Genomic DNA, 25,383 nt, shown 5'->3' with positions numbered 1-25,383 from the left:
CTAGTGGGGACTATTCTGAGAGTTTCTTCTCCAGAGGAATCTTTTTCCGGTTTCCTGCCCTGCTCTGAAAGCAACCCAGCCTTGGCTAGTGGTCCCAGAGAGGCCAGGGTTGGTAGCAAGTTGCTGCGTTTCCTTTCGGCGGCACAGATTCTGGTGAGTGGCAGAATGTCAAGAGCCTTCTTCACACCAACATATTAAGGTCTGGGTCAAGTTCAATGTGCATACAGACATAAACCACAATCCAGACACTAAAGTGGGTGCACATGAAAACCCAGCTTCTAACCCTACAAGTCCTGCATATCAAGAAATATGCTCTTTCTCTTCAGGCAAACCATTTACAAGAGCTCCTGGGATTACACCAGCACCAAAGAACATTATACTTCTTGAAAAAGTGATCCCAAATACTTTACCTTTTTTAGGAGTGGCTGAGGAGAATCAACGAGATTCAGCGATTTACGGTGGGCACTTAGAACTTTAGTTGGCAAAGCCATGGGAACAACTAGAGAAAAAAAGAATAAAGAGCTCTTCTAAGCAGAAGGAAGGATAAAATTTTTTTTTCAAGAGCTAAGGTGGCTACTCCTTATTCAATACAAACCAAATAAGGAATGATTACTTACTTAATTTCAAAAAGAATTTTTCATGTGGCTAGGTCATGTGCTAAATGTGGAAACAAGCAATGAATAGGACAGAGATCTTGGCTTAAGGAATGTTATTTTCACTCTTCTCTCTTAGAATTCAGAGAAAACTACATAGCATGTAGGACTGGAAGGGGCCTTAGAAATGATCAACTCCAACTTCTTTTTCTTTCAGATGTGGAAACCGAAGCCCAGAGACAGTAGACCATTTGCCCAAGGTCCTGGCCACTGTTGTGTGTCCCTTTGCCACCGCAGGGTGTTGGTGCTTCTGGTTTATAACCACCTTTATTTACTTGGAGGGAAGCCCACACCACACAGCCTGTGGGATCTTGGTTCCCTGACCAGGGATTGAACCTGGGCCCTGGCAGGGGTAGCACTGAATCGTAACCACTAGACCACCAGAGAAACCCTCTTTTAACCACCTTTAGATGTTATCATTGAGGGGTTTCCCTGGTGGCTCAGACATTAAAGAATCTACCTACAATGCAATGGCTCAGACGGTAAAGAATCTGCCTGCACTGTAGGAGACCCTGTTTCAAGCCCTGGGTTGGGAAGATTCCCTGGAGGAAGAAATGGCAACCCACTCCAGTATTCTTGCCTGGGAAATCCCATGGACAGAGGAGCCTGGCGGGCTACAGTACGTGAGATCGCAAAAGAGCCAGACACTACTTAGTGACTAAACAACAATGAGATGTTATTATCAATATTTAGTTATTAAGCTTTCTTTTTCTGCCAGGTTATATTGTATCATCTAGAGAAAATAAGTTTTCAAGGTAAAGATGTGGTGTATTTAAAAATCATCTATAAACCTCCAGGTTATACTAGTGAATTAAATATAAGTTTTAATTTTACTTTCTCTTAAACCCCCAATCTAGAGCCAAACATCCTGGAATGTGAAGTCAAGTGGGCCTTAGGAAGCATTGCTACGAACAAAGCTAGTGGAGGTGATGGAATTCCAGTTGAGCTGTTTCAAATCCTAAAAGATGATGCTGTGAAAGTGCTGCACTCAATATGCCAGCAAATTTGGAAAACTCAGCAGTGGCCACAGGACTGGAAAAGGTCAGTTCTCATTCCAATCCCATAGAAAGGCAATGCCAAAGAATGCTCAGTTGCACTCATCTCACATGCTAGTAAAGTAATGCTCAAAATTCTCCAAGCCAGGCTTCAGCAATATGTGAACTGTGAACTTCCTGATGTTCAAGCTGGTTTTAGAAAAGGCAGAGGAACCAGAGATCAAATTGCCAACATCCGCTGGATCATGGAAAAAGCAAGAGAGTTCCAGAAAAACATCTATTTCTGCTTTGTTGACTATGCCAAAGTCTTTGACTGTGTGGATCACAATAAACTGTGGAAAATTCTTCAAGAGATGGAATACCAGACCACCTGACCTGCCTCTTGAGAAACCTATATGCAGGTCAGGAAGCAACAGTTAGAACTGGACATGGAACAACAGACTGGTTCCAAATAGGAAAAGGAGTACATCAAGGCTGTATATTGTCATCCTGCTTATTTAACTTCTATGCAGAGTACATCATGAGAAACGCTGGACTGGAAGAAACACAAGCTGGAATCAAGATTGTAGGGAGAAATATCAATAACCTCAGATATGCAGATGACACCACCCTTATGGCAGAAAGAGGAACTAAAAAGCCTCTTGATGAAAGTGAAAGAGGAGAGTGAAAAAGTTGCCCTAGAGCTCAACATTCAGAAAATGAAGATCATGGCATCTGGTCCCATCACTTCATGGGAAATAGATGGGGAAACAGTGGAAAGAGTGTCAGATTTTATTTTTGGGGGCTCCAAAATCACTGCAGATGGTGACTGCAGCCATGAAATTAAAAGACGCTTACTCCTTGGAAGAAAAGTTATGACCAACCTAGACAGCACATTCAAAAGCAGAGACATTACTTTGCCGACTAAGGTCCATCTAGTTAAGGCTATGGTTTTTCCAGTAGTCATGTATGGATGTGAGAGTTGGACTGTGAAGAAGGCTGAGCGCCGAAGAATCGATGCTTTTGAACTGTGGTGTTGGAGAAGACTCTTGAGAGTCCCTTGGACTGCAAGGAGATCCAATCAGTCCATCCTAAAGGAGATCAGCCCTGGGATTTCTTTGGAAGGAATGATGCTAAAGCTGAAACTCCAGTACTTTGGCCACCTCATGAGAAGAGTTGACTCATTGGAAAAGACTCTGATGCTGGGAGGGATTGGGTGCAGGAGGAGAAGGGGACAACAGAGGATGAGATGGCTGGATGGCATCACTGACTCGATGGACATGAGTCTGAGTGAACTCCGGGAGTTGGTGATGGACAGGGAGGCCTGGCATGCTGCGATTCATGGGGTCGCAAAGAGTCGGACACGACTGAGCAACTGAACTGAACTGAAACCCCCAATAACAGTACAAAAATAATTTTTTTAAAAAGGCAAATCCTAAAAAATAGGGAAGCTGAGCAGAAGACAATAATAGAGTTGGAAAGCCAATGGATAAAAGACAATTGGTTTAGTAGACCCAAGGCAACCAAACCCCAAGACTACAGTGGGGAAAACAAGCACCAGTCAAATTTCTACCAGAGAATCCTCAGAAGTTTAAGGAGCTTGCTGCACCATGGAACTCTAGCACCTGCGGTTCGAGGGAGGGTATCCAAAAGAAGGAAGACAGAGAAGAAGCTGTGTGAGAGGCAGTGAGCTCCCTAGATGCCTTCTGCAACTCCACATAACTTGATAACAGCCTTGCTCACCCTGATAGAAGATTAAAGGGTCTCTCTGAAGAGGGTATAAAGGGGGTAGTATTTGAGTCTCTGGAGAGGGTGCTGACCCACGTGTCTGAGGCCATGGCTAAATGCCTTGGGGGAATAAGTGACTGTATAGGCAATCAGACCTTTATCAGTTAAGAAGGACATTGCGAAGGAGACTGTAGAACATCTCTGGGAAATCTGCCCTGCCTACACCCATAAACTCAACAGGCCCCACTCACAGGCCTGGAGGGCCTCATGCTGAGCAGATAACCAAGGGACACCCAGCACTGGAGGAAAGACTAATGTGAAAGAGAGAGACCAAAAGCAACAGGAAACATTGACTTGGGGAAAATGGGAGACCATTTAGGGAGAAGAAAACGTAAAAACAAAACCAAAAATCTCTGCCATTAACTTTACTAGAGTGATAAAAATTGTACTGCATGCATGAGACAAGAGGAGATACAATTCAGAGAACAAAGATTTAAACCATGACAGCAAAATAGGAAAAAGTCAATTGAGCAGGTGGAACAAAAGGTTCAAACAACTGCCCTCAGAACAGAGCAAAAGACAGAGAAATGAAAGACAGGACAGAAATGATAAAAGACTTCTCCAGGAGGTCAATATTAGAATCACAAAGTACCAGAGAGACAGGACAGAGAAAATGTAAGGAAAGAAATGAATCAAGAAATTATCAGAACTGTACAGGACTGAAAAACTCACATTTCCAGACAGACAAGATCCACTGGGCAGCCAACACAGTGGATGAAAATACACCCAGAACAAGGCACACCATTGGAATTTCAGAACCTGAGAGTAAAGAAAAAACTAAAAACTTTGAAAGAGAGTAACAGTTTACATTTAAAGAATCAAAAATCAGAATGGGTTCAGATTTATCAACAGCAACACTGACAGCAAGAGGACAGTGAAGGGAGGCTTTCAGAATTATCAAGGAGAATTTATTTCAATCTAGAATTCTATACTCAGCCACTCTCTCATATGGATAGGGAAAATCTGTAGCTAGGAGAACACACTTGTCATAGCAAACACCCTCTTCCAACAACACAAGAGGTAACTCTACACATGACATCACCAGATGGTTTATAGCAAAATCAGATTGATTATATTCTTTGCAGCAAAGATGGAGAAGTTCTATAGTCAGTAAAAACAAGACCAAGAGCTGACTGTGGATCAGATCATGAGCTCCTTATTGCAAAACTCAGACTTAAAGTGAATAAAGTAGGGAAAACCACTAGACCATTCAGGTATAACCTAAATCAAATCCCTGAGGATTATACACTGGAAGTGACAAGGGATAGATCTGATAGAGTCACTGAGGAACTATCAACAGAGGTTCGTAACACTGTACATGACGCAGCGATCAAAACCATACTCAAGAAAAAGAAATGCAACAAGGCAAAATGGTTGTCTGAGGAGGCCTTGCAAACAGCTGAGAAAGAAGAGACATGAAAGGCAAAGGAGAAAAGGAAAGATATACCCATCTGAATGCAGAGTTCCAAAGAATAGCAATGAGAGATAAGAAAACCTTCTTAAGTGAAAGTGCAAAGAAATAGAGGTAAACAATAGAATGGGACAGACTAGAGATCTCTTCAAGAAAATTAGAGATACCAAGGGAACCTTTCATGCAAAGATGGGCACCATAAAGGACAGAAACACCAAGGACCTAACAGAAGCAAAAGAGATTAAGAAGAGGTGGCAAGAATGCACAGAAGAACTGTACAAAAAAGGTCTTAATAACACATATAACCACGATGGGGTAGTCAGTCACCTAGAGCCAGACATCCTGCCTGGAGTGTGAGGTCAAGCGGGCCTTAGGAAGCATTACTATGATCAAAGCTGGTAGAGGTGATGGAATTCCTGCTGAACTATTTGAAATCCTAAAAGATAATGTTGTAAAAGTGCTGCACTCAATATGCCAGCAAATTTGGAAATCTCAGCAGTGGCCACAGGACTGGAAAAGGTCAGTCTTCATCCCAATGCCAAAGAATGTTTAAACAACTGAACAACTGTGCTCATCTGACATGCTAGCAAAATCCTTCAAGCTGGGCTTCAACAGTATTTGAACTGAGAACTTCCAGATGTACAAACTGGATTCAGAAAAGGCAGAGAAACCAGAAATCAAATTGCCAACATCTGTTGGATCATAGAGAAAGCAAAGCAATTCCAGAAAAACATCTACTACTGCTTCATTGACTACACTAAAGCCTTTGACAATGTAGACCACAACAAACTGTGGAAAATTCTTCAAGAGATGGGAGTACCAGACCACCTTACCTGCCTCCTGAGAAACCTGTATGCAGGTCAGGAAGCAACAGTTAGAACTGGACATGGAACAATGGACTGGTTCAAAATCTATGCAGAGTACATCTGCAAAATGCTGGGCTGGATGAGGCTAAAGCTGGAGTCAAGATAGCCAGAAGTATCAGCAGCCTCAGATATGCAGATGATACCACTCCAACAGCACAGAGTAAAGAGGAACTAAAAAGCCTCTTGATGAGGGTGAAAGAGGAGAGTGAAAAAGCTGGCTTAAAAACTCAACATTCAGAAAACCAAGATCATGTCATCGGGTCCCATCACTTCATGGCAAATAGATGGGGGAAAATGGAACAAGTGACAGACTTTATTTTCCTGGGCTCCAAAAATCACTGCGGACAGTGACTGGATTCATGAAATTAAAAGACGCTTGTTCCTTGGAAGAAAGCTATGACAAACCTAGACAGTATATTAGAAAGCAGAGACATCACTTTGCTGGCAAAGGTCCATATAGTCAAATCTATGGCTTTTCCAGCAGTGATGTACAGATGTGAGAGTTGGACCATAAAGAAGGCTGAGTGTCGAACAATGCCTTTGAACTGTGGTGCTGGAGAAGATTCTTGAGAGATCCTTGGACAGCAAGGAGATCAAACCAGTCAATCCTAAAGGAAATCAGTCCTAAATATTCATTGGCAGGACTGATGCTAAAGCTGAAGCTCCAATACTTTGGCCATCCGCTGCAAAGTGTCGACTCATTGGAAAAGACCCTGATGCTAGGAAAGATTGAAGGCAGGAGGAGAAGGGGGCCAAAGAGAATGATATGTTGGATGGCATTACTGACTCATTGGACGAGTTTGAGCAAACTCTGGGAGACAGTGAAGGACAGGAAAGCCTGGCATGCTGCCGTCCATGGGGTTGCAAAGAGTTGGACACAACTCAGTGACTGAACAACAGTTTTCAGACTTCAAAGGTCTCAACAATTTTACCTGACATAAACTGTTTCCTAGGAACTACTGGATGTCCTCCACCAAATAAGACAGTAAGCTAACCAAGAGGAAAAGCTGAGATACAGAAAATAGGACAGTCAAGAAGGAATTCTCCAGTATGATGGTGAAGGAAGATTTCAGGATAAAATCTACATCCTGGGGACTTCCCTGGAGGTCCAGTGGTTAAGACTCCACATTTCTGTTGGAGCGGGCATGGGTTCGATCTCAGGCTGTGGAACTAAGATCCTACATGCCGCATGCAGCCAAGTGGAAATAAAAAATCTATATCCTGGACACAGAGGGCAGTCAGGCCAAAACAGTCAGTGAACTTCAGAAACACGCACGCTGAGGGCTACCATCACTGGGCCCTGTTCCAGTGAAACTATTGAAACTATTCTAGGATGTAGTCCACCAAAGGAATAAATCAAGAAGGGAGAATATGCCAGAATCAAGAAACAGGGAATCCAACTGAAGAGATAAGCAAAGGAGATTCCAAGGATTATAATAAAGAAGAGTCCCAGGATGCCAGGTATCCAAAAGGCCTAGAGAGCAATCAGTCAGGAGGAGACTTCTGGACTATAAGTAGTGGGACCATGAGTTTCATACATATGCTTGACCTTGTGGAAGTTTCTATTGCGTGGCCACTGGAGGGAAGTGAAGCTAATTACAAGGGCAACTGCTATTTTTAGAAAAAAATGAAAAGCAAAAATTATAATGTAGTATAATACTGAGTTGGGAATAATATTTACATACATACAAAGACAGAAATAGTGGACAGGTTAGAGGAAGTGAAGTAGAGGAGTGGTGATTTAAGACAGGTGAATTCCTCACCTGCATAAGAGAAAGGTCACAGATACTGAATAAACTTGATGCATCAAAGACAGCAGCACAGTTCAGTCGCTCAGTCATGTCCGACTCTTTGCGACCCCATGAACCAGAGCACATCAGGCCTCCCTGTCCATCACCAACTCCCGGAGTCCACCCAACCTCATGTCCATTGAGTCAGTGATGCCATCCAACCATCTCATCCTCTGTTGTCCCCTTCTCCTGCCCTCAATCTTTCCCAGCATCAGGGTCTTTTCAAATGAGTCAGCTCTTTGCATCAGGTGGCCAAAGTATTGGAGTTTCAGCTTTAGCATCATTCCTTCCAATGAATACCCAGGACTGATCTCCTTTAGGATGGACTGGTTGGATCTCCTTGTAGTCCAAGGGACTCTCAAGAGTCTTCTGCAACATCACAGTTCAAAAGCATCAATTCTTCGGCACTCAGCTTTCTTCACAGTCCAACTATCACATCTATACATGACTACTGGGAAAACCATAGCCTTGACTGGAAGGATGTTTGTTGGCAAAGTAATGTCTTTGCTTTTTAATATGCTGTTTAGGTTGGTCATAACTTTTCTTCCAAGGAGTAAGCGTCTTTTAATTTCATGGCTGCAGGGATTTTGGAGCCCCCAAAAATAAAGTAAGCCACTGTTTCCCCATCTATATGCCATGAAGTGACGGGACCAGATGTCATGATCTTGTTTTCTGAATGTTGAGCTTTAAGCCAACTTTTTCACTCTCCTCTTTCACGTTCATCAAGAGGCTTTTTAGTTCCTCTTCACTCTCTGCCATAAGGGTGGTGTCATCTGCATATCTGAGGTTATTGATATTTCTCCTGGCAATCTTGATTCAGCCTGTGCTTCTTCCAGTCCAGTGTTTCTCATGATGTACTCTGCATATAAGTTAAATAAGCAGGGTGACAATATACAGCCTTGATATACTCCTTTTCCTATTTGGAACCAGTCTGCTGTTCCATGTCCAGTTCTAACTGTTGCTTCCTGACCTGCATATAGGTTTCTCAAGAGGCAGGTCAGGTGGTCTGGTATTCCCATCTCTTTCAGAATTTTCCACAGTTTATTGTGATCCACACAGTCAAAGGCTTTGGTACAGTCAATAAAGCAGAAATACAGGTTTTTCTGGAACTCTCTTGCTTTTTCCATGATCCAACAGATGTTGGCAATTTGATCTCTGGTTCCTCTGCCTTTTCTAAAACCAGCTTGAATATCTGGAAGTTCATGGTTCACATACTGTTGAAGCCTGGCTTGGAGAATTTTGAGCATTAATTTACTAGCATGTGAGATGAGTGCAATTGGGTGGTAGTTTGAGCATTCTTTGGCATTGCCTTTCTTTGGGATTGGAATGAAAACTGACCTTTTCCAGTCCTGTGGCCACTGCCGGGTTTTCCACATTTGCTGGCATATTGAGTGCAGCACTTTCACAGCATCATCTTTTAGGATTTGAAATAGCTCAACTGGAATTTCATCACCTCCACTAGCTTTGTTTGTAGCGATGCTTCCTAAGGCCCACTTGACTTCACATTCCAGGATGTCTGGCTCTAGGTGAGTGATCACACCATTGTGATTATCTGGGTCATGAAGATCTGTTTTGTATAGTTCTTCTATGTATTCTTGTCACCTCTTCTTAATCTCTTCTGCATCTGTTAGGTCCATACCATTTCTGTCCTTGATTGAGCCCATCTTTGCATGAAATGTTCCCTTGGTATCTCTGACTTTCTTGAAGAGATCTCTAGTCTTTCCCATTCTATTGTTTTCCTCCATTTCTTTGTATTGATCTCTGAAGAAGGCTTTCTTATCTCTCCTTGCTATTCTTTGGAACTCTGCATTCAAATGGGTATATCTTCCCTTTTCTCCTTTGCTTTTTGCTTCTCTTCTTTTCTGAGCTATTTTTAAGGCCTCCTCAGACAGCCAGTTTGCTTTTTTGCATTTCTTTTTCTTGGGGATGGTCTTGATCCCTGTCTCCTGTACAATGTCACAAACCTCCATCCATAGTTCATCAGGTACTCTATCAGATCTAGTCCCTTAAATCTATTTCTCATTTCTACTGTATAATCATAAGGGATTTGATTTAGGTCATTCAAAGATATGTAAATATGAAAATAAACAACTAAGAGTTGAAAAGTGGTGGTCCCTAAGTAGAAGGACTGGGGGAAGTTAGGAGGGGAAAGGTAAGGCAGTAAACAGCTGCACTTTGTTGCCTTTAGGATCCTTTGACTTGTACATTATGCTCACACATTACTTTCATAAAAGAGGTTATTTTAGTAGGCAGAGAAGAGTTAATAACATACATGGAATTTCCAAACCCTTTGCTTTTGCCATCACGGAAAGTATATCCCGAGTGGAATGGATAGCACTGAAAACCTGGCTGTCCTCTGTCTTCTTACAGAGAGCTGGCAGATAGCACTTCGAGGATGTGCTTTGCAGAAGGTGGTTGATATACTGGTCAAGCTCGTCCTGGCTTTCTGTAATTACACAGGTAAGAAAAAGAGGCAATGAAAACAAGCTGCAGAAACAACCTAAATGCATAAAAGTGATTATGTGTAGCTGCAAGTGCTGAACAGATTTAGCAGAAGACAACATTTTGATACAGATACTTGACTTCCACTCTGCCTCTAGAAAGGAAGAGATTTACCTAGATGATGCATGTGTTTATAAAGTTATTGTTTGGAAAAACTTCATTCTAAGAAAAGAAAAATACAGGTCAAGATGGTGTTTACATCACATCATCCCAGGATGAGCTGAATATGTAGACAATCTGAGGGCCAGCAGTCAACATCCAATCTTTTGGTTTCATTTGTCCTGAATGAGCTACACATTATGGTATGCCCCACAGACCCAATCCCAAGTCCTATCTAGAAGTGAATAACAGGTCACTTCAACCCCAAACTTTGCTCAGTTTGAGAAATGTTATATACATAAGATTTCATCACTTACATCCAATCGAGCCAAGACCATTCTACCACTCCTTTGAAAATTCAGGAAATGTGTTTCTTTATATTTTGTGAAAAGTCTCCATTCCTGAAACTCTTTGTCCCTCTAGGTTTAAAAGAAAGCCTCACTTTTGCCGTTTAGGTTTTTAAAGTGGCAACCCGCTCCAGTATTCTTGCCTGGAGAACCCATGGACAGAGGAGCCTGGTGGGCTACAGTGCATGGGATTGCAAAGAGTCTGACATGACTGAGCAACTAACACTTTCTTTTATTCATTTTAATACATCAAAGTTTCTGAAGACTTTTTTGTTGTACTAGTTAACCAATCATTTTTCTGTACTTGAGTTTTAGGGCAACTTTATCACAATGCCAAGGTTTAAATAAATTCAGGGACTGCCTGCAAAGGCATTCCAAGCCATACCTTGATTATAGGTGTCTTCCAAATATCCTCCCAGGTCTGAATCACTATCAGGACTGAAGGTCCCTTCACTGGCATCATCAAACAACTTCTCATCACAGTCTGGATCCAGGAAGGTCAGATACGTGTAGAAAGAGGTGGTGAGAAATTCCGAAAGACTCCCTAATTTTACTCTGCCAAGGAGACACTTTGTTAGAGATATAGGTGGACGCAGACAAACTTCCATGATGAATCATCCAGAGACGATTTTCAATAACTAAGTGGCGTTTCTGCCAGAATCCATAAATACGTCACTTGCAGACTGCCCCATACAAGTAGTCCAGCCAAGAAATGAAAATGAAAATTCAATAGCAAGTATGAAGTGGAAGCACACAGCATATTAGAAGCCAAAATGAATCATACTGATTTCTTATTCCCAAACCCAACACAAATAGAAATCTATTTTACTGAACCAAAGTTTTACAAAACATATTGAGAGAACCACTTTTAAACAGAGCCAACCCTTGAGGATTTTTTGCCCTGAAATAACTAGACCAGAACAAAATCACAAGAAATGATTCTCTGGGTGCACTAGTGCTAGCTTTTATGAGTCCCTGTCACACAAGGCCCAGGGAGGAGAGTGGGGGTAAATGTTGGGAGAGTCACTGCTCTGAGCAAAGTTCTCTCTAGAAGGAATGTAATGGGTGGGCCATCTCCAGAAGGGGACACTGGCCCAGAGTTGCCCTATCGTCAGTCTGGGAAAAGTTCCACAAAACCTCTGGGAGCAGGGTTTGGCAGTATGGGGTTCTTCTACAAAGGTAGCAGTCTCCAAGTTCTTGCTTCCCAAGCCTGGGATGTCTACCCTACAGAAAGAGAGCCAGCACTATGTGGCTCTCTAACATTATTCTTAAAATGTTAGATCTGGAGGCAGAAAACTATAAGGTGCCTCAGAGCTACCAGGGTCAGATTATGACTGGTTTAAATGGCTTAGTTGGAGAAGAGTAAACAGAAGCAGGCAATGCAAATGAATTCACAAGTGTGTGAGCCTCAAGAAGGCAAGAAGCACTGCCTGAGAGTGAGAAAAGCCTTCTAATCGAGTAAAGGTGAAAGTGAAAGTCTCTCAGTCCTGTCCAACTCTTTGGGACCCCATGGACTACACAGACCATGGAATTCTCTCGGCCAGAATATTGGAGTGGGTAGCCTTTCCCTACTCCAGGGGATCTTCCCAACTCAGGGAACAAACTCAGGTCTCCCGTATTGCAGGTGGATTCTTTACCAGCTGAGCCACAAGGGAAGCCCAAGAATAATGGAGTAGGTGGGTAGCCTATCCGTTCTCCAGTGGATCTTCCCGATCCAGGAATGGAAAATGGAACCGGGGTCTCCACTGCAAAGAAATAGAGGAAAACAATAGAATTGGAAAGACTAGAGATCTCTTCAAGAAAATCAGAGATACCAAGAGAATATTTCATGCAATGATAAGCACAATAAAGGGCAGAAACAGTTTAAGGACCTAAGAGAAGCAGAAGAGATTAAGAAGAGGTGACAAGAATACATAGAACTGTACAAAAAAGGTCTTAATGACCTGTTTAACAATGATGGTGTGGTCACTCACCTAGGATCAGACATCCTGGAGTGTGAAGTCAAGTGGGCCTTAGGAAGCATCACTACAAAGCTAGTGGAGGTGATAGAACTCTAGCTGAGCTATTTCAAATCCTAAATGATGATGCTGTGAAAGTTCTGTACTCAATATGCCAGCAAATTTGGAAAACTCAGCAGTGGCCACAGGACTGGAGAAAGTCAATTTTTATTCCAATACCAAAGAAGGGCAATGCTAAAAAATGTTCAAACTACCACACAACTGTGCTCTTCTTACATGCTAGCAAGGTCATGCTAAAAATCCTTCAAGCTAGGCTTCAAAAGTGTTTGAACTGAGAACTTCCAGATGTTCAAGCTGGATTTAGAAAAGGCAGAGGAACCAGAGATCAAATTGCCAATATCTGTTGGATCACAGAAAAAGCAAGAGAATTCCAGAAAAAACACGTACTTCTGCTTCACTGATTACACTAAAGCCTTTGACTGTGCAGATCACAACAAACTGTAGAAAACTCTTAAGAGATGGGAATATCAGACCACCCTGTCTTCTGAGAAACCTGTATGCAGGTCAAGAAGCAACAGTTAGAACTGGACATGGAACAGTGGACTGGTTCCAAATTGGGAAAGGAGTACGTCAAGGCTGTATACTGTCACCCTGCTTATTAAACTTATATACAGAGTACATCATGTGACATGCCAGGCTGGATGAAGCACAAGCTGGAATCAAGATTGCTGGGAGAAATATCAATAATCGCAGGTATGCAGATGACTCCACCTTATGGCAGAAAGCGAAGATGAACTAAAGAGCCTCTTGATGAGGGTGAAAGGAGAGTGAAAAAGCTGGCTTAAAACTCAACATTCAAAAAACTAAGATCATGTCATTGGGTCCCATCACTTCATGGCAAATAGATGGAGAAACAATGGAAACAGTGACAGATTTTCTGGGCTCCAAAATCACTTCAGAGGATGACTGCAGCCATGAAATTAAAAGATGCTTGCTCCTTGGAAGAAAAGCTATGACCAACCTAGGCAGCAAATTAAAAAGCAGAGACATCACTTTGCTGACAAAGGGCCATATAGTCAAAGCTATGGTTTTTCCAGTAGTCATGTATGGATGTGAGAGCTGAACCATCAAGAAGTCTAAGCACCTAAGAATTGATGCTTTCAAATTGTGGTGCTGGAAGACTCTTAATAGTCCCATGGACTGCAAGGAGATCCAACCAGTCCATCCTAAAGGAAATCAGTCCTGAACATTCATTGGAAGGACTGATGCTGAAGCTCCAATACTTTGGCCACCTGATGTGAAGAGCCGACTCACTGGAAAAGATCCTGATGCTGGGAAAGATTGAAGGCAGGAGGAGAAGGGGATGACAGAGGATGAGATGGTTGGATGGCATCACTGACTCGATGGACATGAGTTTGAGCAAGCTCTGGGAGATGGTGAAGGACAGGGAAGCCTGACATGCTGCAGTCCACTGGGGTTGCAAAGAGTCAGACACAACTTAGCAACTGAACAACAACCAGGTGGGTCCACAGGATAGAGTCTGGCATATACAGTGAGTTCAGTTTTTCAAATACCCTCAGACTTAAAAAAAAAGCCAAAATGAGATTCAACTTTAATTATGAATTACTTAGTAGGAATCGTGGAGCCTAGGCATCCCTCTTTCTTTCCATGGATCTATGAATTGTTTGCCATACTCTGTAACCAGGACCCCCTCCCGACTCCTGTAAGCCCCCATCCAGCTTGACACGGTGGTTAAAGTATTTACATGGTGCTTTGGCACCTACTCATCTTGTGCCCCTGGCTCTCTGAGCCTACAGATCCTTGCATACAAAACAGGAATATTTGCTCGAGTCAAAGCAAAGGACAACATGAGATGACACATAAAGAGACAAAGAATACACTGCATGCTCAAACAATTGTACACAGTATCCTTTTGATGATGATAAGATTTCAGAAAAAGAATTCATTTTGGAAAACAGTCAATTACAGGCGAGTGGTATTGTCTGTCGGTTATGACACCATATGCCAGGTGGTAACTTATCCAAGCTGGAGATGAACTGTACACAAGTGGATGCCAACTGCAGTCATGGCGCCAGCCCTGGGATGTTGACAGCAGAATGCTGAGGAGGACCTCGCTGACACTCATGAGAAAGGCCAGGAGAAGCGTGGAGCAAGGGCCACTTCAAGTGTACAGCAAACCCCACAGCAAGTTCAGTGAGCAGAGGTGCCAGCCCTGGTGCTTAGAAATAATACAGTGACTCAACCCAGAGGACATCAGGCTAAGTGAAATCAACCAGTCACAAAAAGGCAAACACTAGATGAGGCCACTTAGGAGAGACACCCAGAGACAGAAAGCAGAAAGCCCCTGGTTGTCAGGGCCAGGGGCGGGGCAGGGAGAGTGGTTTCAGGGGTACAGAGTTTCAGTTTTATAAGATGAAAAGAGCTCTAAGAGACTGGTTGCAAACAATGTGAATGTACTTAATGCAACCGAATTGTACACTTAAAATGGTTTAGGTGGCAAATTTTATATTACATATAGTTTACAATTTAAAAAATTACCATGGCAGCAGGGTCCCTGGCATGGGAGGATGTGAGAAGAAAGGCAAACTTCAATTCCCAAACACTTCAAGCAACTGGCATTCCATCAGGGACCCAGTGGCAGCCTCCCTGACCTCAGGAAAGGCCACATGTGACTTGAGCTGGCTGCATGCTGAGGCTCTCCTGGGGCCCTTCTTGCATATTCCAGGAGTTTCACGGAGATCAAGACACAGAGGCTACAGAGAAATCCTCTACCTTGTGACAGGGGTGTCCCTGGGAGGTGAGCCCCCATCCCTTAAGGTGTTGGCACACTCAAGGAGTGATTTGATTACTGAGCACCTACCAGCCCCAAGGCACTGGGGTTTGCTAGCCCACCTTTTTCAGAAACAGACTCCACATTCCACACATGCATCTCAAGGGGGACACTTCAGAGAGACTTGATTCGCTCACAGTTCTATGCTCCAGGCCTCCTGGCGCCCATAAAAGCTTCACAAACACCCAGCAAATACTGCTTAGAGATAATTCCAGTTTCATATGGGTAAACCGAATTAGATGTTTTAACTTCCTTTTTACTCGAAAGCTCCGCACTTGTATGTTCAGCAGTGGATATGAAAAATGGGAGAAGGGCAGTAAAAGGCTTTAAGAAAGGTCAATGTTACTTTTGTTTTCTAGAAAAAATCACAAATTACCTAGCTCCTCCAAAATATCCATCCTCTAGTTTGCGAATTGTAGCAAGAACAGCAGAATGAATATCTGAGCCATCATTTGCTAAAAAGAAAAAAAAAAAAAAGATGAATTAGTTCACTTCATCTGGGAATACTTTGTTTGAGTATGTGCTGAAACGTGTTCATCAACACCAACCAATTAAAATACGTATAGCATAGGAGATTCCCAACCTCAGAACCCTAAGTGCTCAGAACCCTCTTTGGTACCTAGCTCTGTCCATGGGACTCATTTTAAACATTTTGCAAAGATTAAAGACCACCTATGGGGCATGAGTCAGGGCAGATCAAGTTCATGGACTTACTGAGCATGGTATGCGTGATGGGGAAGGTGAGCGTGGGTCTGCCCGTCATCCGCCAGCAGGTGCACAGGTAGGCCAGCTCAATCCTCAGCATCTCCACGATCATCTCGTTGTCCAGGGCCAGGTAGAAGTGATGCTGGTCGGTGAACTGCAAGTCACAACAGGCCAGGTTCAACACTGTCCTGCCTTCCCCTCCACACAACCTCAGCAGCACTGAGCACTAATCCTTGCATTTTGTTTCCAGAAAAGAGACTCAACCCTGGCTCCATCGTGGGGCTTTCCTTGTGACCACACCCATTGATCTGCCCCAGCCTGGAGCCAGGGCTCCATTAGCACTAAGTGTGGGAGGAAAGGGCGCTAGGCTAGGTCTATTTATAGCTCTTCAGATGGGGATTTAAGGACCTAGCCCAGCACTGCTGTCCCTGAAAGGAAATCAATAACTCCTTAATTCCAGTTGCGGCCCAGGGCTGCTGAGCTCAGAGATGCTTTCCTAGTGGGGCCGCTGAGAGCAGGTGAGACATGGAGACTGTTTACCTGACTGACAGCCTGGTTAACGTGAACTATGGGCACTGTTGCATCGTGTCCAGGAAAATCATACTGCTGCCCTGGCCTCTGGACCCACGCACACTCCACTCTGGTCTAAACTTCGTTATGAAGGGAAATAACTCCCAAGATTTGAGCAAGCAGCACAGGCTGGATGAGAAAGAGCAACTTGATGTGACTGACCCATGAGCCCACGGCCAACTATGTGCCCAAGTAGTTGGGGGGCTGTGCCTCCTGCTGACAAACTGATCCCTTAGTTGGCCTTTCTAGCTGCTGAATGGATGAAAAAGGCTTCATCTGCGTTCCACAGGGCTAGTTTCCTTTGGAAACAAAAACTCTAAAGAAAAGACCCATAAAGCGATATATTCAGAATCTCATCAAGGGGGCTGGGGCCTGAAAACTCAGACTCCCGGTGTGGGAGTCCACTGACAGAGGCCCTGCTGACAAGCTGAGAGAGTGTTAGGGGGCACGAGGGCTGTAAGTGGCATGCACTAGCCAATTTTTAAAGTGTGTGCACTTCATACTGGAAGCGATGGCATACTCAGAGCTAAGCAGCATTTACTGAGCACCTACCATGAGTAAAGGACTGTATTAGGTCTTGGATGTCATCTTCTGTCTGTATTTGACCACCTGCATGCACATCCTGCTGTATTCAAAGTAGCTCGCCAAACAGAAAAAGAGAGCTTAATAAACAAATGCTTGTTGCTTTGCTACTGGCCTGCTCTTCTCACCTGGGGTGTGAAAGTAAAGATCTGGTTCCTAATCACGTATAGTTTCGATGTCCCAAGGACACCAATGTGCCGATACGGTCGCCCACTCAATTTCATATTCTTATTCCGTCCTATGTAGAAAGTAAAAGAAAAATTCAAGTTAGAGCAGGCACAGTGACATCTAATCCAAGTGATTCTGCCTAAGCCTAAACTTATTGATATCTTAAACAACTCACTCTAGGGTTTGGTTTTTCCAATACTGTTATCCTTCTTTGGGACAAGGATGAATTAAGAATCCCACTCCCTTCTTTTCATGCATATATAAGAACAGCACCCAGTAAAACATCTATATGGAATAAAACTATTAAGAGGAGTTTATTGTTTACTTTTTTATTTATTTAGTATGGAACCATGATGCTAAACAGTCAGACTTGAGATAAAGAGAATACACCTCCCATTTTAATGGGTAAATGAGCATTTTTTAGACCATGGAAAAAATTTAGAAACATTATCAAAATGCAAATGACTGCTTCAGTTGTGAATTTCCAAAGATGGCTCCTTATTTTACCACATATCTGACAAATCACTGGCCACCTGTGGTGACATCTCCTGAACAGACATGAGAGGAATGTGCTTGTCCGGCCATTTCTCTTCACATCAAAGCAATCAAACTACTTTGGTGCTTTGCCCAAATCTTTAGAATTTACACATATCATAGTTTCCCCCAGACCCCAAACCTAGAACCAAGATGCAACCTCCCCAAAAACACCTTGCTACTTCCCCAAACCTACCAAGCTTGGCATATATGTGACTAAGGATGCGGCCTGGCTGGACTCGGATTGGATGAATGTCAGTGATACTCTGGACGTTGACCCCATGTTTCCTCAGCAGCTCCTTAATGTGGTTGTTTTCTGCCAGAACAGTGACTGTGAACAAGAACATAGTGTCTACATTAGACGGTGGCCCTTGTCCCCTCACAGACACTCGCTGTTGTCTGCTCTTGTCTCTGATCTGTCTTAGACACGTGAGCAGGCTTGCCACAGGCTGGGAGGTTTTGAAATGGACAGCACTTGTCCTGTCGCTCTTCCCAGTTCTCTCTGGCCTCATCTCCCCTCAACACCTACAATGCGTATTTAACAAGTGCCCTCAATGTACAAGACAGTCTGAGACCAGTAGAAATGGCTTGCAACAGGTCACAAGCCAAATTACCAACGTCCTGCCTCTCTGACTGATGGGGAGGAGCTTTATACACTCAGGAGAGAGGGAAGGGTGGACCTACCTGTGGGCTGGTGGTAGTGGGGCAGCCTGGCCCACTGGGAAGCAGAGCACATGGACCCCGCTGGTGGGCAAGAGCCACTCCAGAGGTGGGTCGCACACCCCAATGGGCCAGGCTGGGGCCCATCTCCATGGAGCGAGGCTGGGCATCTGGCTCTCTGGCAGGCAGGGCTCTGGGATGTGGGGTTTGAGATGGGCTTAGACCCCATTCCTGCTGTACCAGTACCACCGGCTTTTAAGAGAAGGGATCATGCATTGACAAAGGGAAGGAGTGTCAGGGACGGGGCTAGAAAAAGGGAGCTGGCCACATAGAGAGTGGCCACTGCCGGGTCCAGCTGCATAGAGCCTGCTAGGAACTGGAGTAGTTTGGGGCGGTGTTGAGGCCAGAGGAAAGACTTCTTTACTGCTGATGTAGCCGCCTGAGCCCTACCACTGAACCCTGAGGCCAGTGACTCCTGAAGCTATGATACCTACAAATACCGCTGAGACCTTGTACTTACATAGCATGTGAGACTTCTCCAAAGTATGTTAATACCCATGACCTCATCTGAGCCTCACAACAAGGCTGTGAGGGGAACCTGCAGTTAAAGCTAAGCAGAGATGGTAAGGTAATCCCTGAGCCCCAGCATGGGGACATTGGCCATGCAGGAGTGGGCCAGCAGCTACCCTTCACATCCATCTCTCTGGAAGCTTCCAACACCATGCAGAGGTCCACATGGATCACAGCCACACAGCGGTCACTGTGTGAAAGTGACTCTTTCAGAGAAGACCTGTGAGCCTGCTGATATGACAGAGCCACATGCAGAGAAGTTTCCAAGACCGGACTGCCCATTCCTCCAGGCCACAACCTCTGATATTTTCTACTCTGTTTTCTTCTGTTGCATTAAAAAAAAAAAAAAATGGTGCTCAGGCTCCATCAAGCTGGCCAGCCCGCAGTTGGAAAAGCGGCCTTGTGGACTGAAGGGATCACTTGGCAGCATGTGCTCCAGTGACAGGCAGAGACAGTGGGGTCAGCTGTGGGTCCCTCACATGTAAGAAGGGGATGATAACCATGATCATCACAGTTTCTACCTCATCAGGATGCTGTGATGGTTGGGTGTGTCTCGGCAGGCCTGGGACACAGCACTGACCGGTGATGACCTACCTGCACACGACCTTTGCTGTAACCCGGGCAAGTGCAGCGAAATGCATCTGTGGCCACAGACAGGGTTCCCTTTCATTTTCTCAATAATTGCTTTTGTTATATTGAGTGTGTGTGTATCAAGCAATACAGAAGCTATAAAAATAAGGCTGCTATCCTTAAGAAATGTACAGTGTACACTAGGGTATACAGGCATAGATACAATGCGCTGATACTAGCTGGTGTATAGGTCGCTCTCTGAGGCGTGTGCACTCCTGGACAGTCCCCCCTGGGAGGGAGAGCCTGAGGCACAGAGAGGGGAAGTCACAGGGCAGTCAGAGCCAGCACTGCAGCGGTGGTCAGGCTGGCCCTGCACTTCCATGGAAGTGTTGGCTGGAGAGGAGGGGAGGCAGGTGAGAACATGGACCAGCAGCTCTGGAAAGAAGTCAGACCTCCAAGGCAGGAATGAGTGAACTCTCACTTGGGTTTTGAGTTTTCAGCAAGGTCACATTCTACTTTTTAAAGGATAGCAGTTATGAAAAATGATGCTCAATGAATCACTTGTGCCCCAGTTGCAATCAAGGTTTAGATTCAAGAAAACTGCTGGCTAGAAACCAACTCTGAGATTAGGAGCTGCTGAGTTATAGAACATACTTCACAGAACTGATATATGCTAAAGTATATCCATACACAGTCTTTAAAAAAATTAAATGTGGGTCATCACAGTGCACCAGTCCCAAGCATCCTTTGTATGGCAAAACCAATATCGTATTGTAGAGTAAAATAAAGTAAAAAATAATAATAAATAACTAAATAAAAATTAAATGTGCTGTAAAAATCGCATTGGTTTTACAAAGTTAAATATGAATAGGAAACACACAAACCTTGTACGACGACATCAGGTTTGACCGAAGTGGAAAATCTTCTGTTCAAGGGATCAATTTCACCAGCAGCAAGGAATCCCTAGGAAAACAGGAGTATTAATGCCATGATACACTGATAAACTAAAAGTTCACCTTAAACCTAAGTTTGGAAATAAAATATCTGGAGGCTCAAGATCTTCAGTATTTTAGTCCTTTATATTTTTCCAACGCAATTGCTTTTCTCTGAACATATTGTACACTATAGCATTTAGATGGCACTCTATGGTGTTTACAGCAGCCAGCTCTCCAGGGTAGTCAAAACACGCCAACGTTGTATGAATGGGAGAATAAGGGTAACTCGTGCTCCCTGACCCTCACCCCGCACCAGGCACAGTGCTGAGCTCTGTACACGCACTGTCGCACAGTCCTCCTAACGGGTAGGCACCACCATTCACACCACCTTACCGGGTGCCTTGGCCTGAGAAACCAATGCACTGAGAAACCAGGAAACCAAGGCACTGAGCTCAGGATGAGGGGCAGAATGAGGACTTGGCCCAGAGTTGACTGTCCTGAAACAAAAAAACTCCCCCCCTCCCCCCGTTGGCAGAGTACTCTCTGAATGTGGCTTTCCTCACATGATCTATAAACGACAGGTACCCTAAGACAGGGGACCAAGGTGTTCTGGGAGTCCTGAGGACAAGGTGGACCTTATGCTGGGCCTACATGAGGGCCCTCATTGTGGGAGGAGGAAACAAAAGCAGAGGGATTTGTTCCCGATCTCACTGATACAGAAATCAGAGCTGGACCGTATCAGAGATGATCAAACCCAACCTCTTCACTCTAAAGATGAAGAAACTAAAAAAAAAAAAAAAAAAAAAAAAATCTACATTTAAACAGAAGTTGTAGAACAATAAAAAAGTAAATAAAGATGAAAAGAGTGAGGCTCAGGGAAGTCAAGAGACCCGCCCAAGTTTACAGAGGTAGTCAGAGGCAGGGTTGGCTTTCCAAAGGAGGTATATGATTTTCCCCTACTCAAAGAAAAAGTGTAAGACACAGCTTGCACTCCCAAGGACATGTCCATGACATTGCAGAGATGATCGTATCCATGAAACTACTACTCCATCTCAGCACCTAAGGGCCACTTGCACCGTGACAGCTTTACCTGGGTCTTCTCTCACATACCAGGAACTCCAGTGACATCCAATCCACTGCTCCCCAGGCTTCCCCCGACCACCCCCCCCCCCAACCCCGGCCGCCCCCCCCCCCCCCCCCCCCGCCCGGCACCCCTCCCCAGGGGTCCAGACACTCAGCTGAGCAGGATCCTCCCAGGAATGAGGAGCCAAGTGATAAAAAGCACTCACACTTAGGACTGTCACAAAAGCATTTGTATTTTAAAAATGTAAGCCTGGGGGTAAAAAGTTGTTTCACAAGAAGGAATGAATCAGAGGCAGCAGGGGTATTATGGCCTGAGGGAACATCTGACACAAAATTCACTACAGAAAACCAGCCACTGCCCCTTCCTATAGAGAGCACTGGAGAGTCAAGACCACGTGCAGTAGCATCCCAAACCGTGTTTCTCTCACATGTGCGGACCTTGGCTGAGAAGTTTCCAGCCTCCTCCTGACTGTCCACTCACCCACGTTCTAGCCACAGATGGGAAATGCTAGTGGGAAGGGGTGTTGGGGGAGAGACAGGGAGTGCTTGGCTTGCAGGTGACCCCGAAATTGTTTACTGTAAGGGTGAATCCAAGTCCAGGCCTTCAGCCTCAGAGCCAACCCCAATCAGTTGACTTTACCGCCATGAAGATGCAAAGGACATTCACAGCCACACTGAACAGAGAGCCCCTGTGCTCCTCCAGGGTCCTTTGAACTTCCAATCAGATAGTTTCCAGGCAATGAAACCCTCAAGTCCCTTACCTCTGCCAAGAGGGAGCTGAGGATGTACAAGGACTGACCCCACAGATGGGGCACCTTCCCCAGGGGAACTCTATCCACCGTGTGAGGATTCTTATACTCTTCATCGACCTGGCAAAGAGAGGAAAACCCCAAGTTAGAACGTCAGAGGATAAAACAGCCAGTGGCCCTGTACATGGGGAGTGCACAGAGGATTTAAAAGTGCTACTCGTTTGATTCTCCAGACCAATTCTGTGCAAGAGCTGGGACAGGGAGGCCAGGAAAACTGAGGCCAGTGGGGGCCACGTGGCTAAAAGCAGCAGAGGTGGGACTCCAGGCCAGGCCTGGTTGCAGCAATGCTCTGCCCACAAGCACACTGATGGCAAAAGGCAGAGAGATAGGCTCTGAAAGTCAGGCCTGCCTTCTTTAAGCACAGCTCTGGGCGACAAGAAATTTCAGATCTCATGCTTATGTTTGGCTGTATTATGGGCACAATAATCCAAAACATCAGTCAACAGCCATGGCAGTGTAGTTCTGGATGCTATGTCAGCTTTCTATCTTGCTCTCCTCAGGTGTTCATGAACTCCGTGTGCCTATGCAAGAAAATTACCAGAAGGTGGCGCTATTTATTGAGGAAAAACAATTATACTATTCAGTTCAGTCAATCGTGTCCACCTCTTGCAACCCCATGGACTGTAGCACGCCAGGCTTCCCTGTCCACCACCAACTCCCAGAGCTTGCTCAAGCTCATGTCCATTGAGTTGGTGATGCCATCCAACCATCTCATCCTCTGTCGTCCCCTCCTCCACCTGCCTTCAATCTTTCCCAGCGTCAGGGTCTTATTAGATCACTCATTTTCCATCAGGGACTCAAAACGCTGAATCCACTGGGGGCCTTTGACTCATTAAAACAAGCTACAGTTCTCTCTGACGAGCAGTGCTGGCTATATGTTGTAAAAGTCGGTCTGGGGAACCTTCTCTGTTGTCAAGTCCATGCTGACCTTTGGGTTTTTGATCATTACAATGTCTGTTGGTTGGGGGTTGGAGAATTTCCTTCTCTAGAAAACAAACCAGTTGAAGGAAATAGAAAACACATCTTCCTCCAAAGGAAAAACAACATTAGGCGAGTTATTCTCTGCTTGTAGATTAATAACATCAGTGATGTTAATATGAAACTGAAAGGGAAAGTTGCTCAGTCGTGTCCGACTCTTTGCAACCCCATGGACTACACAGTCCGTGGAATTCTCCAGGCCAGAATACTGGAGTGAGTAGCCTTTCCCTTCTCCAGGGGATCTTTCTGATCCAGGAATGGACAATGGAACCAGAGTCTCTCACACTGCAGGCGGATTCTTTAGCAACTGAGCCACCAGGGAAGCCGAAGAATACTGGAGTGGGTAGCTTTTCCCTTCTCCAGGGGATCTTCCCAATCCAGGGATCAAACCCAGGTCTCCCGCATTGCAGGTAGATTCTTTACCAGTTGAGCCACCAGGGAAGCCCAAGAACACTGGAGTGGGTAGCCAATTTCTTCTCCAGCGGATTTTCCCAACCGAGGAATCTAACCGGGGTCTCCTGCATTGCAGGCGGATTCTTTACCAACTGAGCTATCAGGGAAGCCCATGTGAATATATTCAGTAAATTTTTAAAATTTTACTGTAGTTAACTAAGACAAACTTAAGCTTGTCAACTGAACAGAATTAAATGTTATGAGTAATCAAATAGGATAAAAAGTGGAGGGAGATTCTCCAAAACATTGCAATGTAAAATTAGAGAGAAATATTTTCTTTCTATAGAATGTTGAATGTTCTGCAGTTTGCAGGATTACTTTTACAGTCAGATAGTACATTAAAACTTTTTGAAATGTAAGTAGTGTTAAGAAAGACTGCGCAGATCTGGAATGGGAACAGGTCGATGCAAAGAACAGAAGACAGCCCAGTTCTGCCCTTCTTCCACCCTCGGCCAGCTCCTGCCTCCCCGTGGAGGTGCGTCTCCCTCTCTCCACCTCAGTCTTTCCAATCAGCTTGCAGGTCCTCTAATGCACCAAGGCTTTGCCACCAGCACAGCACTCCGGTATCTGCCCTCAGTCCGTGTACTTGCTCCTCCCACCTCCCTAGCTTGCAAGCCGGCAGAGGGAGAGCTAGCATCATGACCCCTCTGTGCCCCAGCACCTAGCGTGCTGCCCGACCCAGAGCAGCTGCTCCAAGCACGTCTGCTGGGCGCGCTTGCCTGAGTCTCAGGCTGTTCAACGGAGGCCCCGTTGGTCAGTGGTGCCTTGCAGAAGTATGTCCGGCTGTGGAAATGAGTGACGCTGGAACCCAGGCCGGATGCCGCCTTGGCCCAGGGCTGTGGCTGCTCCAAGAATGAGGCCCTTTTTCTAATTTGCACAAAGGTGCCATAGGGGTCTGGGTGGCTCTGTCTGCGCCAGTCTCTCCATATTACTGATGGGATGGGTGAACCTTCCCAGCTGTCATCTGGAAGCAGCCAATACAAACTGTGCTCAAAAGAATATTCAAAATCAGTGCCTAGCCGATGTGTAAATACACTGGATTAAACGAGGACGCTGAAATGACAAGCATAAGCATGGAGGTCAGATGAGAAAAAGCTGCAGAGTAACCTTTTACACCGTGCAGCCAGAACTGTTAATATTCCCAAGAAAAGCATATAACACCTAGCATTTACTACAGTCAGGAAATGTGCCTTTTAGTGGAACATGGATGGATGGTTATCTCTACTATAAAATAGGTAAAATACCCTTGAAGCTATGCAGTTTCCCTTGCTCTGCTTCCAGGTTCCAAATTACCTCCATGACTAACTTAGTCTTGTCAAGTACCTCAGTTCTGGAAAAGGGGCAACCTGAACACACAGTTGCTAGGAAGTAACTACCCAGCTCCCACCGTCAGCTGCACCCAGACCCCCAACACATCCACATCATACATAGTAAAATGCATACATTTGCAGGAAATCTAGGCCTTGAACAGTCAGAAAGAAAACAGCCCCTGCAGGCTCCATGGTTTGATCTGTACAATGACGGACT

At 44.8% G+C, this 25,383-nt stretch overlaps 1 protein-coding gene across 1 annotated transcript in view; it reads right to left on the bottom strand.

The window, feature by feature from the left end:
- Nucleotides 1–25,383, bottom strand: part of PHKA2 (phosphorylase kinase regulatory subunit alpha 2) — a 91,710-nt gene that overhangs the window by 14,051 nt on the left and 52,276 nt on the right. Inside the window, exons 12-20 of the mRNA XM_068962198.1 lie at nucleotides 22,378–22,485; nucleotides 20,483–20,561; nucleotides 17,995–18,129; nucleotides 17,225–17,334; nucleotides 15,954–16,098; nucleotides 15,616–15,694; nucleotides 10,816–10,985; nucleotides 9,755–9,928; nucleotides 411–499 (exon numbers count right to left, since the gene is read on the bottom strand). Of these exons, the coding sequence (XP_068818299.1) occupies nucleotides 411–499; nucleotides 9,755–9,928; nucleotides 10,816–10,985; nucleotides 15,616–15,694; nucleotides 15,954–16,098; nucleotides 17,225–17,334; nucleotides 17,995–18,129; nucleotides 20,483–20,561; nucleotides 22,378–22,485 (1,089 nt within the window). The remainder of the gene's footprint in view (nucleotides 1–410; nucleotides 500–9,754; nucleotides 9,929–10,815; nucleotides 10,986–15,615; nucleotides 15,695–15,953; nucleotides 16,099–17,224; nucleotides 17,335–17,994; nucleotides 18,130–20,482; nucleotides 20,562–22,377; nucleotides 22,486–25,383) is intronic.

Source organism: Capricornis sumatraensis, chromosome X (assembly GCF_032405125.1).
Source record: "Capricornis sumatraensis isolate serow.1 chromosome X, serow.2, whole genome shotgun sequence".
Taxonomy (NCBI): Eukaryota; Metazoa; Chordata; class Mammalia; order Artiodactyla; family Bovidae; genus Capricornis; species Capricornis sumatraensis.
Note: the sequence above shows the minus strand (reverse complement) of the source record. Positions and strands in the feature narration are given on the sequence as shown.